General features: G+C 39.0%; 1 protein-coding gene across 1 annotated transcript in view; it reads left to right on the plus strand.

Moving 5' to 3' along the window:
* The first annotated feature begins 290 nt into the window (after window positions 1-290).
* Window positions 291-18,823, plus strand: part of GMNC (geminin coiled-coil domain containing) — a 126,521-nt gene continuing 107,988 nt past the window's right edge. Inside the window, exons 1-2 of the mRNA XM_078147473.1 lie at window positions 291-352; window positions 6,694-6,820. Coding sequence (XP_078003599.1) covers window positions 291-352; window positions 6,694-6,820 — 189 coding nt within the window. The remainder of the gene's footprint in view (window positions 353-6,693; window positions 6,821-18,823) is intronic.

Raw genomic sequence — 18,823 nt, forward strand, 5'->3', positions numbered from 1 at the left:
TGTGGTGCCATTGTTGAAAGGGTCACAGGGACAGAATGATTCCTTTCTTGGCCTAAGAATTCTTGTGATTGTAGTGCAAAGAGCCTGGCATATGGAGACATGAGAGACCCAGATTCAAAGTCTGTCTCTGGTGCTTTCTTGTTGTATGACCAAGCACGCTTCTTTTGCTTCATTTTTTGTTTGTTTGTTTGTTCATAAAATAAGGATAAAATGCTTGCTTTGCTGATGTCACAAAGCTATCATAAGGGACAAATTAAATATGTGAGAGTAAACTACATTTGCCCACCGTCATGTCAGAGAAATGCTGCCTGCACCTGGACATCTTCTATTCTCCTACAATGCCTGTAGGACAGTAGGGAGATAGTCCTGTGTTCCTAGAGGCTCTAACAGGAAGGAGCAAGGTGGTAGGATTCAGAAAGAACTTCAACTCTGGGCCTGGTGTTGTTGATCTAGAAGTTAGTGACAGTCATCTGTAAGCCTGCAGGCCACTTTCCTTCTTTTCTTAATGAGTTATGTCTGTCTCATCATGTTTCTCGTCACTCCAATCCTGTCCTCATGAAGGACACTTCAACATATAGACAGATATGTGTGCAAATATGCTACCTTCTATATTCATCAATCTACTCAATTCCCATGACCTTCCTCTCTTTCTCAAGAAATGAAGTCTAACAAAAAGCGTTTGAGACCATTTAAGTGATTAACCACACACTTGCCATACCTTTCAGCTTGCCACCACCCCTGAGTGGTGCCCTTTTCATGCTGATGAACTCCACATTTCCTCCAGTTGACAATGATCTGTGATCTTTTCCTTTTTCATCTTCCTTAGGAACCCCAACCCTTTTCTTTTTCCTCACTGAGACCTCCAATTCTGCTACCACTCAGTTTTTTCCCAAGGCAGCTTTACACTTGCTTTGTGACAACCCCTCAGTTCCCTTGCTTCCTTACGCTGTACTGATCTCATCATGCCAAACCTCAAGCCTATATTATTCTCACCATTCCCCTCGTTTATTTCTACTTACATAAGGATGAATAGATCTGGAGGAAGTTGGGAAATCATATTGACTGGTCTCCTCAATGTGTCTCTGCATTGGCTGTCTACTTTGCCTGGAATGCCTGCCTCCTCCTCCTCCCCTTGGCCCCTTAGTTTCTTTTTTTCAATTAATTGATTGATTTTTCATTTTCAACATTCACTTCCACAAGATTTTGAGTTCCAAATTTTCTCCCCATCTCATCCCTTCCCCCACCCCAATACAGCATGAATTCTGTATATCCCTTCTCCTAATCTGCCCTCCCTTCTATCTCCCCCCTTCTCTTACCCCTTCCCCTTCAATTTTCTGTAGGGCAGGATAGATTTCTATACCTCATTTTATGTATATCTTATTTCCCAGTTGCATGTGAAAACAATTTTTTTTAACTTTTGTTTTTAAAACTTTGGGTTCCAAATTTTCTGCCTTTCTGCTTCCCCACCCACCCTCATTGAGAAGACAAGCTACTCGATATAAATTATACATGTGTACTCATGCAAAACACTTCCATAGTAGTCATGTTGTGAAAAACTAAGTATATGTCCCTTACTTCTTTCCTGCCCCCCATTTATTGTATTCTCTCTTTTGACTCTGTCCTTCCTTGGAAGTGTTTGCTTATGATTACCCCCTCTACCAATCTTCCCTCCCCTCTATCATATTCCTGCTTTCTTGTCCCCTTCCCCCCCACAATTTTCCTGTAAGATAAGTTAGATTTCCATACCCAATTGATATGTATGTTATTCTCTCCTTAAGCCAGATCTGATGAGAATAAAATTCACTCATTCCCTCTCACCTTCCCCTCATTTCCCCTCCATTGTAAAAGCCTTTTCTTGTCTGTATTATGTGAGGTAATTTACACAATTCTACATCTCCCTTTCTCTTTTTCTCCATATAATCCTCTCTCACCTCTTAATTTTATTCTTCAGATATCAATGCTTCATCTTCAACTCACCCTGTGCCCTCCATCTATCTATCTATCTACACACAAACACACATATAATTTTTTTCCCTTCCAACTACTCTAATACTGACAAAGGACTCATAAGTTACAAATATCATATTTCCATGCAAAGTATAAACAGTTCAACTTTAATAAGTCTCTTATGATTTCTCTTTCCTGTTTACCTCTTCAAATTTCTCTTGAGTCTTGTATCTGAAAGTCAAATTTTCTATTCAGCTCTGGTCTTTTCATCAAGAATGAAAGTTTTTGAAAGTTCTTTATTTCACAGAATCTCCATTTTCCCCCTGAAGTATTATACTCAGTTTTTCTTGGTAGGTGATTCCTGGTGGTAATCCTATCTCCTTTGCCGTCCAGAATATTATATTCTAAGTCCTGTGGTCCCTTAATGTACAAGCTGCTAAATCTTGTGTTATCCTGATTGTGTTTCCACAGTACTTGAATTGTTTCTTCCTGACTGCTTGCAATATTTTCTCCTTGACCTAGGAACTCTGGAATTTGACTACAATATTCCTTGGAGTTTTCCTTTGGGGATCTCTTTCAGGAGGTGATTGGTGGATTCTTTCCATTTTTATTTTGCTTTCTGGTTCTAAAATATCAGGGCAGTTTTCCTTGATAATTTCTTGAAAGATGATGACTAGGCTCTTTTTTTGATCATGGCTTTCATATAGTCATATATATATATATATTTAATTATCTCTCTTGGGTCTATTTTCCAAGTCAGTTGTTTTTCCAATGAGATATTTCACATTGTTTTCTATTTTTGCATTCTTTTGAATTTGTTTTAAAGTGTTTTGATTTCTCAAAAAGTCGCTAGCTTCTAATTGCTCCATTCTACTTTTTTTAAATAAATTATTAATTTATTTTGATTTATCAACAATCACTTCCATATGCTTTTGAGTTTAAAATTTTTCTCCCCCTTCCTCCCCACCACCCTCCCCAAGATGGCACAAAATCTGATATAGGCTATGCATTTACATTCTTATTAAACATATTTTCACATTGGTGAAGTAGTAAGTAAAAACTGAAACCAATAGGAGGAACCATCAGAAAGAGGAAACAAAACTCAACAGAAGAGGAAAAAAAAGATAGTGATTCAACTTCCATAGTTCTTTCTTTAGATGTGGATAGCATTTTCCATCACGAGGCCTCTGGAGATGTCTTAAATACTTGTAACACTGAGAAAGGTTAAATTTATCAGTATTAGTCATCGCATAATGTGGCTGTTATTGTGTACAAAGTTCTCTGCTCCATTCTAATTTTTAAGGAAGTGTTTTCTTCAGCAAGCTTTTGGACTTCCTTTTCCATTTGGTCAATTTGGCTTTTGAAGGAATTTTGTCCCCATTGGCTATTTGGACCTCTTTTGCCATTTGGGGTAGGCTATTTTTAAAGGTGTTTTCTTCAGTGTTTTTTTGGGTCTCCTTTAGCAAACTGTTGACTTGTTTTTCATGATTTTCTTGGGTCACTCTCAGTTTTTCTTCTACTTCTCTTACTTGCTTCTTAAAATCCTTTTTGAGCTTTCCGTGGCCTTGGACCAATTCATATTTTTTCTTGGAGGATTTGGATGTAGGTGCTTTGACTTTGTTGTCTTCTTCTGGTTGTCTGTTTTGATCTTTATCATCAAAGTAAGATTCTATGGTCTGAGTCTTTTGGCACTGCTTGCTCATGATCCTAGCCAATTACTTGGGTTATAACTCTTTGTTAAGATAGGGGTCTGCTTCCAGTGTAGACAATGTACTGTCCCAAGCTTTGGAAGTTGTGAGCAATTGTTTTCAGAGGTACTTCTAGGGACCCGTAAATTTTCAGTTCTTCCAAGGTGGTATAATCAAGGGTGTGGTGTTTACTCCTTTCCTGGTCTGTGCTCTGGTCTATGAGTGACCACGTGCACTTCTTTCTGCCTTAGAACTGGGAGGAGGATTCCCTTTCTATTGCCACTACAAGCTCCACCACACCAGCACTCCTTCTCACCCCAGGACCGCCACCCGATCCAAACATGGGCAAAGCAAGAGAATCCTCCAGTAGTAGGGAGATCCCCACAAACCCTCTCTGATCAGCCACTCAATTTCACCTCAGTCTGTGGGCAGGAAGCTATGGAAGCAGCCACTGCCATGGGTCCATGCTAGGGGAATGGGACTGGGACCCAGAGCTTCTCTCTCATCACCACACAGACTTTGCCTACTGACCTTCTAAGTTGTCTTTGGTGTTCATGGATTGAGAGGTCTGGAAACCACCATAGCTGCCAGTGATTCAGTCCTCTGAGGCCTGCTCCAGGTTTGCTGAGGCCTGCACACCTATGCCAAACTGTGTTCCTCTCCCTGCTAAGCACGATATACCTTTCTGATCAAGCACGATATACCTTTCTGATCAACCATCCAGGTTTTCGTAGGATGGAAATTTGTTTCACACTCTCTTTTTGTGGGTTCTGTTGCTTTAGAATTTGTTTAGAGCCATTTTTCACAGTTATTTGGAGGGGTTTGGAGGAGAGCTCAAGCAAGTCACTGCTTTTACTCTGCCATCTTGGCTCTGCCCCCTGGCCTCAGTTTTTGAAAGACTCAGCTAAAGTCCTATCATCTTAGGAGGGTTTTCCTGCCCTCTACACCCCCATCCCACTGCCAGTGCCTCCCTTATTAGGCTACTTCAAATAGACCATTTCTGCGTCTTGTTCCTGACCATAGAATGGAAGAAACAGCCAGAACTGTTTCTTCTTTTCTTTGCATCACCAGCACTTAAGTATAATGCCTAGTGCAAAGTAAGCAGGGATTATGACCAGGCATGTCCTGTGGTCCTAAGGCTTGAGAACATGTCCAGCCAGCTCTTGGAACTAATCCACTGAGCCAGAGTCGACCTTCCTTCATCATTGCAGGTGAGGCAATTCTAGCTGATGGAGCTCCAGGTAAATGGAAATTGGAGAAATGGGGAATGTGCACAGGAGGTAACCATTTATGTGTCTTTCCATATAGACCAGGTCTCCAGAGGGACCCATAACTAATTGTGAAAAGAATGGAAATCCCTCCTTAGTCTCATCAGGTAGTTTCGAAGTAGTTTTGCTTTTAGAAGCATATGTCACTCTGTGGTCTGAATGCTGAACTTGGACACAAACTCAGGTTTTTTCAGTTTAATTTTTGGATTTTAGATGTAGACCTGGAAAGCCATGTAGTCCAGGGCATTATTTTGGCAGGTGAGGAAACTGAGGAATAGGAAGGCCGTGGCTCTCCTAGAGCATCTCACAGCTAGTAGGCTGTGGAGCTGGCCTTTGATACCAGCTTCCCTGCTCAGAACACTTTCCTCTTTCTCAAACTGCCTACTCATCATTGGGGAAGATTGGAAGAGTTGACTTCATAAAGCAAGTCATACCATCATTAAAAACAACATTTTCAAGCCAGAGGAGCCTTCAAAATCATCTAGATCTAATTTTCTAGATGAGAAAACCAAGAACTCAAGGTAGAAAGAAGCTTGCCAAGATCTTCACAAGGAGGAATGAAAGAAACACACATTTCTTAATTGCCTACTATGTGCCAGGAACTGTGCTAAGTGCTTTACAAATGTTATCTCATTTCATCTTAAAACAGCCTTGTGAGATAGGTGATGTTACTATTCCCATTTTACATTGAGGAAATTGAGGGAAACGGAGAGGAAGTGACTTGCCCAAAAGTCCCACAGGCAGCAAATGATTGAATTCAGCTTTGACCTCTGATCCCCCCCGACTCCAGGCCCAGAGCTCTAGCCAATGTGCAACCTCAGTGACTCTGAATTTTAGCCAACAAGTGGTTACTGGGAGAGTTGGGATAAAATTCAGATCTGGTGCTTCTCTGAGGAAAAGTGAAGCATTTATCTGAGGGCCAGCTACAAATTTTCATAACAATTTTGTGGTCATAGTTGTTAAAGTAAGTGATGCACAACTATAATGTGTCACCTCATTTTGTTTTCAGACACACTGAGACCTTTAATCTATACCTGCCTCTATCACAGATACTCAGAGAGAAGCTTCTTTTCCTTTTATCCAAGTCCAAAGCTTTGTCACAACCTTGTAGGATAGGCAGGGGAAATCTTGTCATGGCAATGACCGCTGAACCAAAATATCAATCCAAGCTCTTATACAAAGGGTAGTTTAATGTATTTCGTTTGTTTGTTTGTTTGAAAGAGAATAGGGAGGCAAGGACAATGTCCTCATATGTGGAAGCAATTATTCCTTCCACTTGGCACTCTCAAAGCTACTGACTTACTGTGCCCAAGGCCCAGCCTGCTTCCGTCTTCCTCTCTTTGTTGGAGTATGTTGTTCCCAGTGTCTGGGATACTTTCTCTGTATATGTCTCCCTTTTGAAAGCTCCCACTCCCTTGAAGGCACCCTTCTTCCACAAAACCTTGACTGATCCCCCAACTGACCCTTTTCCCCAAGCTGAAAGTGATATCTCCCTCTAGAATCATTTTATTCTCTATCATACAGCCATTTTCTCTGCACATCCTGCCATCTACCTCCTTTGCCATGATATGTGTTTGTGTCTTATGTTACTGTTAGATTGTAAGCTCCCTGAGAACAACAACTACGTGATTTTAGATCTTTTCAACCCTAGTACTTGGCACACAGTGGCAACAATAACTAATATTTAATGCAAGTTTCAAGGTTTCTGAATATTTTCCTCACACTGTAGGTAATAAAGGTGTTGGTCTTTTTGTTTTACAGATGAAGAAAGTGAGGATCAGAAAATAAAGCCACTTACCTGGGCACTCTAAGATTATAAGGCAGCTTGATCCTGCAGTGGAGAAACAGCTGGGCCTGGAAACAGGAAGACCTGAGTTCAAATATGGCCTCAGCCTCTTACCAGCTGGGTGCCGCTGGGTAAGTCACTAAACTTTTGCCTGCCTCATTTTGTTCACTGGTAAAATGGGCATAATAATAACACCTACATCCCTGGGTTATTGCAGTGCAAATGATATAACATTTGTAAAGTGCTTGCAAACCTCAAAGTGCTATAAAAATGTTATGGACCACTATTATCAATCACCAGAGATGAAGTTCTAACCCAGATCTCTCCTGCTTCTCTTCCTTCATCTTACTCCTCCTTTCCCTCCTCTTTTTGCACCTTATCCTTTCCCTTTTTTAATCTTCCTCCTTTATTTTCTCCTTTTCTCACCCTCCTCTGTTTTCTGCTTTGTCATTTTCTACCTTATACCACAACCCCCCTTCTGTAGCCTCTGATTTTAGGGCTTTTAAACCTGGGATTCTTGAACCTCAGGGTAAGAGGGCAAGTGTCTTCTGCCTCTTCATTTTGCCTAGTAAGAAATGGAATAACATTTCTCTACATTTTAAAATGTTTAAACATTTCTGTAGCCATACATTGAGTAATGAAAGGCAGTAGAATATGACACAGAGATGATAATACAAACCATATTCAAGCTCTCACTGTGGAATGGTATCTTTGGTTCATGTCTAGAATCATTCTTAGAGATAGAAGATTAAATAACAGGGTGAAATCTTATTCTCATTACATGGGGCTCATAGGTTGTTGGGTTGGAACTGGAGACATTAAGGGGAAGTGGCTGAGCCAATTTACAAATTGTTGTAGAAAAAGGGGAAAAAATCTGGGCATCAATTACCTCATGCTCTAAATTTTGTAAGAGAAGAGTTAATATATTTCAGAGGAAAGAGAAGTATGAACCCAGGGAATAGAAAGGAAAGTCAGTCCAAGAAGGATGGGAAATGCCCAAAGATGAAATTCTGAAGGCAGAAATGGGAAAAAAAAATTATGAGGAGGAAAAATGCAATTTGTCTAACACTGGGGTTCTTAACCTACAAACCATGAGCATTTAAAAAGTATTTTGATAACTCAATTTCAATGTAAGTGGTTACCTTTCCAAACTCATGTATTTTACCTCCTGCATTTAAAAATAATCATTTGAGAAGGCATCTATAGGCTTCAGGGAAGCTAGGTGGAATAGTTCATAGCCTGCCAGGCCAACAGCGAAGGAAACACATTTTTCTGAGTTCAAATTTGATCTCAGAAACTTGCTAGTTATATGATCCTGGACAAGTCATTTAACTCTATTTTCCTCAGTTTCTTCATCTGTAAAATGAACCAGGAAAGGGAAGAATAAACCACAATAGTATTTTTGCCAAGAAAACCCAAAATGAGGTCACAAAGAATTGGACAAAACTGAATAATGACTGAACAAGTATAGCCTGCATCAGCCTGCCAAAAGTGCATTTTGTCCAAAACAAGGTTAGGGAAACTTGTTCTACATAGATCAATGAATATGCCAAAGGAACTCTCTATACTACTTAGTATTGAAGAAAAGAAGAGAAAAAGAAAGTACATAAAGTAGAATGCCAGTCAGATAGAGGAGGACCAACAGAAGAGAATGGCATGGTCCTAGTTCAGCTGTGTCAGGAACATCCAAGTCTCTGTATACACTGAGGATAAGGAAGGAAGCCAAGGACAAGCAATGGCTTTGGTGGCAGATGGTGTTGTTGGGTTTTAGTTTAGCTCCATTGGGAGAAAAGAGAACATCAAAGATGAGCTGGGGCCAGGTGGATGTGATGGGACAGGGAGCACAGTAACAAAGGACAAGACCCAAGGCAGAGTGGCTCCTCTCTGCTTTCTGGTCACTGTTGCTCTTGTTGTTCTGGGAATGAAAATAAGCTTTACACTAGCAATGACCAAATAACCACAGGGAACACAGAACTGGGACCCAAGATATGGAGGGTATATCAAAGGAGCACTGAATTTCTCTCAAGAAACTCAAGTAGCCAGGCCCAAATGAAGTGAATCCTTGGATCTTGGAGGGAGAAATGAATAAACAATGGCAGATATGCTTGCTGAGTCACTGTTGTTGCTATTTAAAAGATCAGAGAAAATATGGGAGGTGCCTCAAGATGAGAAAATTGCAAATATCTGGTCTAAAAATGGCATGTGGTGGGATATGGGTAAGGGAATGGAGACTACAAACAACAGGCCAGTGAGGTTGGCTGTGATTCCTAGGAAAATTCTAGAGTGGATCACTAAAGAGGTGTTGGGTAAAAATCTAGAAAGGGAAGAAATGATTTCAAAAAGCCTACAAGACTCCATTAAAAACAGGCTATTACAGACTAAGCTCATTTCATTTTTTGATAGAATAATTTAACTTTTAAAGAATGGGAACATTATAGATATAATTTATTTAGATTTAATGAAGCTTTTTCTAAAGTACCTCATTTTCATTGTGATGATGATGATGATGAAAATAAAGACTTAAGGAGTAGATTCATTCAAATGTGTTCAGAACTGTTCGAATGATAAGACTCAAAGAATAACCATCTGTAGTGATTCAACATCAACATGGCAGGAGGTTTCTTGTGGAGTGCCCCAGGGATCTGTCCTTGGTTCTATGCAAACATTGTTAGCAATGACTTGGGGAAAAATATTTAAATTGCATGCTCATCAATATTGTAGATAACCCAAAGCTATAGGGAGAGCTAATCCAACATTTGACAGACCTGAGATTTGAAAGGATCTGTAAAAGACTAAGTCATTGGGTTGAATCTAACATAAATATAATAAGGAGAAATGTAAAAATGTATATTTGGGTAAAAGTATCATCTTCAAAAGTATAAGGTGAAGGTGGCATGATTATATAATAGTTATGCAAAAAAAAAATGAGGATTTAATTGCCTTCAAGTCTCGCATGAGTTGGCTGTGTGATGTGGCAGATAAACAATTGTGCATGGCCCTGGACTGCATTAGCAAGTCAAAATGTCAAGGAATTCTGCTACAATAATCCACTAGTTTGTGTCCTTAAGAAATCATACCTGGGGTAGTGTGCTCATTTCTTGGTGTTATGGTTTATGAAGGGCTTTGAAAAACTGGAAAGGATCTTGAGGAGGAAAGCAGGATGGTGCCTTGAGTTTATGATGTGATGATTGGGTCAAACAACTGGAAATGTTTAGATTGTAGAAGAGAAAATTTTAGATCATGTTGAAGAGAAGAAGTCATAGATGTGTTCATGTATTTTTTTTTTCTTATGGAAAAGAGGAACTTGTTTTGCCTTGCCCCAGAGGGCAGCACTAAAATCAATGAATCACTATTGTGAAGAGACAAAGTTACACTTGAAAAACACATCCTCAAAAAGTGAGTGGTGCAAAAGTGGAGTGGGCTACCATGAGGGATGGGGGCTCCCCTTCTTGAACGTCCACAAGAACAGGAGGCATAACCCTTACTAGATATACCATAGTGAGGATTCCTTTCACGTATGGGTTGAACTAGAGGCCACCAAGGTCCCTTCGAAATTTCAGATTTTCTGATTCTGATTCTGTAATGAATATCCTAAGCTCTTTGCAATGAAGGCACTTTTTAGAATATTCACACGTAGATTCATGGTGATCTAGTCTGTGGCAGGATTGGATCTTATAGTCTAATGGATATGGGTATGAAAAAAAAAAGTATGTATTACTTGCATACTGTATGCCAATTACTGTATGAATTGTGGGGCATAGAGATGGAGGCAAGGCAGGCCTTACTCTCCAGGAGATTGTATTCTTATAGGGTAAGAGAAGTTACAGAGCAGCCAGGTAGTATAGTGGATAGAGTGCCAATTCTGGAGTCAGGAAGACTCCACTTCCTGCATTCAACTCTGATCTCAGATTCTTATTAGCTGTGTGACCCTGGGAAAATCATTTAATCCTGTTTGACTCAGTTTCCTCATATATAAAATCATCTAGAGAACAAAATGTCAAACCACTCCAATATTTTTGCCAAGAAAACCCCAAATGGGGTCACAAAGAGTAGGACATGACAGAAATAACCTAACAAAAACACAAGGAGAACCTATAAAAGGAGAAGAGCGTTATGGACAAGAAATTGACAGTAAAGACTGTTTGGAATCAAAGGGCAATGGATTAACGATTGATTAACATCTCTTCTTCAAATTATTCAAGTCCAATTCATATAAATGAAAGAGTTATTGAGAAAACCACCTAAACCTTGTTATTTCAGCCCCAGCCCCCGTAAGCACTTTCCCTAAAATGTGAGAACACATTAGCCATTACAAAGAGATTACTGTGGCCTCAGACAGTGCTTGTGAATATTTTGGAAATCTGGAGTCAAAGATTTTATCCACTCTGTTACCCAATGGCTGTCATAGAGTGACCCACAAGATAAATTTGTCCTTGATTTTCATTCCAGGAAAAAAGTTGTCTCTGCAGATGGAATTGTCTGCTTTCTTTTTCCAGACAATGGAAAATATACAAGGGAGAGGGTTTCCGTTTTGGCCTTACCTGCCAGGGTGCTTGGAGCCAGATTTGGTATCCAGCCATAATAAATAACTGAGCTAAAGTGTCTAGTATCATCCACACTCTCTACTTCTCAAAGTGCATCTTTTTTTTAAGTCCACAAATTTCCTGTTTTGTCAAGTGTTTGCATTTGTGGGCCATCTCAAGTCCATTTAGACATAGGTGGAGACTTTAAAAAGAAAAAAGAATCTGATTTTTTTCCCCCTAAATGGTAGCTTTTCCGAATAAATCCATTAAAAAACAAACACCTAATGTCAAAAAGTTAATAGAATGCTAATTGAAAATCTTCTATGTATCAGTTGTGGGTAAGTTGAATATTATAAAAAGTTTAATGTAACTATCTTTTAGACATGAGATGTTTTTGTTTGACTCCAAAGTGGATTCAGCCCTTGAGAATGTAGAATAGTCTAGTGGATAGGGTTCTGGACTTAGTACCATGAAGACCTGGGTTTGAAAACTGCCTCTGATTCTTGCCATGTGTCCACAGGCATGCACCTTAACCTCTCTGATCCTTCACCCCCTCCTCCATAAGATGGAGCTGGTTGAGGGAAGATAATACCTACGATGTTTACTTCTCAAGCTTGTTGGTAATATCAAATGAGTTAATATATGTGGATCATGGCATGTTAGACACATGTCAGTTAGCGTTTTCATACAACCACACACCTGTCCAGGGTATGTTCACTAATTCTGAAATGATTTTTCGAGGAATATTTTGGTCAGTTAAGTGTGAGCTCTTTCTGGAGATTTTGGACATGGATTATGGACACCTTATGACCTGTTACCACTCTTAAATGTATAACTTCCCTTTCACCTTCTTACCCTTTGATTTCTTGATTTTTTTTCCTCCCTTTAAATCCATTTAAAAATAACAAATACAAAAGCATTTGCAGCTACTGAAGAAAGAACACTCACTCTTCAATGACTGTATATCCTTCAACTCTGGGGTGAAGTGGAGGGAAGGTCAATTTATCTCATAATTTCAAAGTGAGAAGGGAATTCAGATGATCTCTAAGCCAACCCCTGTCTGCAGATGTATTCCTTCTAATGCAGATATATCAAGTTGTCATGCAGACTTTCCTTTGAGGCTTCCAATGAGTTCAAAATCATTGCTTATCATGGAGTTGGTTTCAGTATTAAGTTGTCCCAAATGTTTGTTAGGTTTTCCTTGTATCTAAGCATAGCCCATCTCATTTATCCCCTATATTAACATATAGCTCATCTCTATTTTTTCCTTACATCTAGCTGAAAACCAACTCTATTTTTCCATATATCTATCTCTGCATCTTCATCGGTTTCGTTTAGTTCTGATCTGTGAAGACAAGTAGAACAAATCTAATCCCATTCCACAAGGGAACCATTCAAATACTTAAAGAGAGATATAATTTTCTCCCCTTCCCAGGTCTTCTTTTCTACAGACTGAACAACTTTAATTCCTTCCCCTGATCCTTATAGATGAATAGACTTCAATTTTTCCACCCTAGGGTAGGTTCTAATCACTCACAGTAGATGTAACACTCAGGAAAAGGAAGAAAAGATATAACAAAATTCATACACACACACACACACACACACATACACACTTCCCTCCCAGTGGTTCAGCACACACAACAACCCAGTAAGAGAAAATAAATCTTAGGAATGAAGTGGATTTTGTACTTTCCTAACAACCATAGCTCTTAGACCTACTTCTGCTCCCAAAAGATGTGATTTGGGTACATGGTATCCTTATCACTTGATTAAATGAGATTTAAAAAGAATTTTTAACACTAAGGAATTCTGAAGAACCAGAGTACAAAATTTAAATGTAGAAATGTATGAAAGAAAACAATGATCTGGTTATGTACCACAAATGGGTCTTAACCAATGGATGCTGTGTGTGCTTCCCTTATGTCCTCATAATTTTAATATGAAGTTGGTTAGGCTGTTAGAAGATTGGCTGGATGTTCTTCAGGAAATTGATACAAATTATGCAGGGAGGCAGGATTATGTGGATTTCAATATACATCATTACATCAAAAATTCATGTTGAGAAAATCGTAGGTCTGTCGATTATTTGAGCATTTGTCTCTGATAAGTGGTCTGCAAAACTGATCTTATCAAACCAAAAGAGATGCCAAACAGAGGTGAAATGAAACCTGGCATGGCCAGTCAGGAATAAAAAGGGCAGGTTGCTCAGAGGAAGCAGCTTAAAATGACTTAAGGACATCACAGAAGACATTGACAGCTTTGCAGTGATGAAAATTTGAGTCAAACGAGTTGTGCATGTGTTCTTGCCACATGAGTTCCTGATGTGTGAATCTTTGAGGTTCACTGGCCACATCTTTTCACTATTTCTATGTCCGTTATTTATTTTCCTTTTGTCATTTATGTTCTCTGCATGTGTGCTTGCATCACTCTCTCCTCATGCAGATAGTGATTAAGCCATTGGGAGAGAACAGGCATGGAAGAAAGAGAATCTTTTATAACATGTTACCTGCTAACTATTTGATTAAAAGGTTTTGCTTTGAACTACTGTACCCTCCAAAAAACTGATAAAAGTTAGATTATTTGCACATTAGTCCTGACTGGATACTGACCCACGTAGTGCTTTACACTGATTACAGCTTTTCTGGGGGTCCACCAGTGAAAAGGACAGCTCCAGGCACTAGATTTTGGTCATAATGTCCATCTGAGATTTACAGAAAGAATAAGTCTGTAATAGAATTCTTTACCCATCTTTTTTTTTATTTAGTACTTTTTCTTGTCTCTTTAATTTCCTCTTTATTTCAGATATGTTCAACTCAACAAGCATTTAGCAAGCACATGTTGTGAGTAAGACACCATGCTAGGCAATCTGTACATAAAGACAAAAGAGAGAGACAAAGTGAATTAAGCCACCATCTCTAGGGAGCTTACATTTGATGGGGGAAAAAAGGTTCTGATATGTGAACAAATAGTTACATCCTTAGACATTTTCAGGTTAGAGAGAATACTAGCAATTGCGGGGCCCAGGATGGTTTCATATAAGATCTGGAATATAAACTGAGCCTTGAAAGATGTCAAAAATTGTAAGAGATGGAAGTGAATTGGGAGAGCATTTGAAATATTGGCAGAGAGCTGTCTTTCTCTAGAAATGCACTGAATTGGGGCATAATGTGTTGAATTCGAGGAATGCTACATTGGCCAATTGGAGTGTTTGAAAAGGAAATCAGCTGGAAAGACTGACTGGAGCCAGATTATGAAGGGCTTTAAATGCCAAGCAGAAGAGATGGTATTCTATTTTTTTAGTCCCCTCAAATATTCTCAACAAACTTTTGACTTATTTTGTCTAGGTCACAAAGGTGGTTGTTGGTAAATTTTTTTTTGTAAACACATTTTCTTTTCCACCATTTCTCACTCTTTTATGTGGTGATACTGCTGAAAACTTCCCCCCATCCTCTTCTGGAAGATTTTACATTTTGATTATAATCTAAATAGTGGTTGTTCCTTGCTGTCATCTCTGTACATGGAAAGGATCTCAGGTGTTGAGGCTCTTTGAGTTGTGATAATTAATTTTCATCAATTAAAGATCTTTAGAATATCAAGATGATCTGTTTTACTTTCATTAACTATTATGTTGGGTATCAAATCTTTATCTCAGTATATCAGCTAGGTATTGCTCAATTGGGTTCCACATATTCATTGTTGTTCTTTTAACTTGATATTGATTTTAATAGTCCAAATACCATTTCATTGATTGGACAGCATACACACTGTTGATTCAGAAGTGATGTCCTATCAATATCCAGTCCTTTTCAGTCTGATAGAAATGGAGTCACTTGTACTTTGGGGGAAATGGTATTCATGGTCATTAGTCCTATAACCTTCTGGTTCTCTTCTCAGAGAAAGTCTTCATCATATGTAGTAACGAGACATCAGTATCATCCACAAGCTTGGAACATCTCTTGTTTATCACTCCTGACTGGTGTTTTCAAATATATATTACCTAAAATCCTCTTTGCCATGAAGTTATGAGAAATGTTACCAAAGTCATTTATCTCAAGATTGTTTGGGAAGTTCTTTGGAGACTTTCTCTTCTTTTTATTCTGCAATAGATATTGAAGCAAATGGCTTTCATGATGGTCTTCTTGTATGTTTATGATGAGAGCTCCAGTCAAGATGGTCAAGTGACCCAAGTGTCTCTGGCCACATGACATCTAGTAGCTTCTGTATTTTCCTCTCTGAGCAGAACCTATGAGGTGTCCTTTTATTGAGCCACAAATGTCATTTTGACATGTGGTTTCTATTATTGTGAGGATTTCAAGCTTTGTAATATACAGGGAAATCTAGTACAGTTTAGTTGGAATATAGAATTCATAATGACTTTCAATGGAAATAATGTTGAAAACATAAGTTGATACTCAACTGGGGAAGCCTTAGGACAGAACCTAAACTCAAGTTCAATGTATGAGGAATAGATGATGCAAAAGGACAGAGCAGATAGGAAGGGACAGAGAGAAGTTCGTGTAACCAAAGAAGAAACTAGATTTGAAAGTGAAGTGGTTGATAGCAACAGCAGTTGCAGTTGGATCAAGGCATATAAAGATTGATAAATGTTCAAATTAGAACTTCAAAGATATCAGATGAAGTAGAGTTGTCAGGTCCAAATTACACTACATTGGATTGAGATTTGAATGAGTCACACAGAAATGGAAATAGTGAGTTTGGAATTTGGCAATCAAGAGAGAAGTGTTAAAGGATTTTAGCATTATACTTTCAAATAACAGAGTGCAGTTTTCGTTCATTTGTTTGCTTGTTTTTAAGACAGAGTGGGGGCACAGAGTGCTCATGCATGTTTTTAGAAATCAGTTGATAGAAAGTAAAGATGAAATAGAGAAAGGGAATGATTGATACACAAAGATGGTTCAGGGTAGCATTTTGAGCACAATCAGAGAATTAGAAAAGTTAAAATTTTTTAAAAAAAGAGCTAACTCTTCATGAGTGACTAGAACAATGAAGAAGAGTATAAATTAATATTTAGAGGGACTTTCAGATTCAGAGTATGATGAGGAAAATATTCATGATTAGTGGCCTATACTTTCTCAGTAAAGTAGGGAATGAAGTCATCTGCTGTGATACAACTGGATTGTATCATCATAAATCTATTATGGTTCAATGCTCTGTCCACCTATGGATCTTTTCTTGGCAGTTCCAAATGGGATTCTTGGCAGGCTCTCTACATAGGTTGGTTCCAGTTATGCTTCATTTGAGCTCTCTGGCCATCTTCTCCACTACTCCCTTGCCACAAAATAGAGTGCTTTGAAGGGTTTAACTCTTTTAGACCTGGAACTCTATTCGCTTTCAGCTCTATTGTCCTATTGATGGCTTTCTGATAATACTCCATTTCCCAACTCTGGCCTTTGAAATGACAGTTCCCTATGCTCTAAACATACTACCCCTACAACTCTATCCTTTAGACTTCCTTGGCTTCCTTAAAGTGTCAAATCAAATTCTACTTTCTGCAGAAGACTTGTCTGAGGCTCCTTATCTGGCCTTCCCTCATAGGTTATTTCTCATCTACTCTTTATGTATCTTTAGGCACCTACAGATTGTCATGTTAGTTACACTTGGTTAGAATCTAAGTTCATTAAAAGTAGTTATTTTTTTTACCTTTCTTTGAATTCCCAGTACTTAACAAAGTGCCTGACAAATACTCAGTGACTCATTAATGCTTCCTAATTGATAAGTGTCTCAGCTACCTATTCTATCTAGACTAGCTCAATTCCTAGTTCACTTTGTTTCCAGGCCATTGTCTCACCATCTGCACTGGCATACCACACTTGGCCTCTAACAACCCACTCTTAACTTTCCCTCAGTTTCTGGAGCCATAATCAAATCAATTCCACCCTTATTAGTAGAAAGTTCATATCAAGTTTCTACAATTTCACAGCACTGTAACTTTCCACCCTGAAGTATCCCTTCAATAACCACCACTCTCTTATACATGTTTCCATTAGAAAGTAAACCTCCTCAAGGCAGGGAATGTCTTCATTTTCACGTGGTGTTATATTCCTGATTCTTAGTAGAGAGTGTAGTCTATAGGAAGTGGTTAATAGGTTCTTACTAATTTCTTAATATACTGAATTAAAAAAGTAAAGCTCAAGAAAAAAAATGTAGGTGCAGCTAGGTGGCACAGTGCATACAGCTCTGACCTTGGAGTCAGGAGTACCTGAGTTCAAATCTAGCCTCAGTCACATAACACTTAGTAGCTGTGTGACTTGGGACAAGTTACTTAACCCTAATTGCCTCACAAAAAGAAAAGAAAACAGAAGAAAACAAACAAAAAATAACCCAAGAAAATTAGTTGTTTAATAAATTCTAACAAAGATAGTAAATTCTCTTGGTGAAATTTCTGGCTCAAAAGTGAATAAAAAGATTAATAAAAATAGCTTATATAAGTCAAAAAGAATCCTAAATCCTGAACAAATTTGCTGAATCTGAGAAATTCCTAATATGACATTGGAAATGGATTTTCAAACAGTTATCGAGTTGAGGTGGTCTTGTCCCAGTCAACAGAGGAAGTTGATATCCCAACACATTAAGAATTTAACAGATCAAGAGGTGGAGACAAGATGGCAGAGTAAAAGCAGTGATCTGTTTGAGTTTTCTCCCAAACCCCTTCAAATACCAGTAAAAATAGCTCCAAACAAATTCTAGAGCATCAGAACCCACAAAAAGACAGAGTGAAACAAATTTCTGACCCAAGACAACACGGATGGTTGATTGGAAAGGTCTGTTGTGCCAAGCTGGAAGAGGACTGCAGTTCAGTGTGGGCCAAATAGGCAAAAACAGGGCCTCAGCAAATGTGGAACAGGGCTCAGGAAACTGAATCACAGGCAACTATGGCAGTTTCCAAACTTCTCAACCCACAAACACCAAAGGCAACTTAGAAGGTCAGTTAGAAAGGTCTGTGACCATGGTGAGAGAGAAGCTAGGTCCCAGCCTCAGTCTTGTCACAGCCCTGGGGTGGTGGCTACTTCCTGAGTTCTTGGCTCACAGATTGAGGAGGAATCAAGTGGCTGATCAGAGAGGGATTGCAGGGATCTCTTTGCTGGTGCTGAGGCAGGAATCTCTTGTTTTGCCTGTGCTTGGATCAGGATCACAGTTCTGTGTGGTGATCCTGGGGCAAGTAGGAGTGCTGGCATGTTTGAGCTTGTGCTTTGGTGGAGACGTAATTTTCCTCGCAGTTTCAAGGCAGAAAAGAGTGCTGGTGGTCACTCATAGACCAACGCACAGGCAAGGAAAGGAGCAAACACCTCGGCTTTGATCATAACACCTTGGAAGAACTGAAAATTTACAAGTCCCTTAGAATATCACTGAAAACAGCTGCACAAAACCCCTGAAGCTTTGGACAGTGCATTCTCCACACTGCAAGCAGATCCTTACCTTAACAGAGTTAAAATTCAAGTAATTGGCTGGAATCATAAGCGTACTATACAAAAAGACCATAGACTCTTTCTTTAGTGACAAAGAAGATGAAAATATACAACCAGAAGACAACAAAGTCAAAGTTCTGACATCCAAAGCCTCAAAGAAAAACTGAATCAGTCCCAGGCC

The sequence above is a fragment of the Phascolarctos cinereus genome, unplaced genomic scaffold, assembly GCF_003287225.1.
Source record: "Phascolarctos cinereus isolate Bilbo 61053 unplaced genomic scaffold, phaCin_HiC Scaffold_7;HRSCAF=346, whole genome shotgun sequence".
Taxonomy (NCBI): Eukaryota; Metazoa; Chordata; class Mammalia; order Diprotodontia; family Phascolarctidae; genus Phascolarctos; species Phascolarctos cinereus.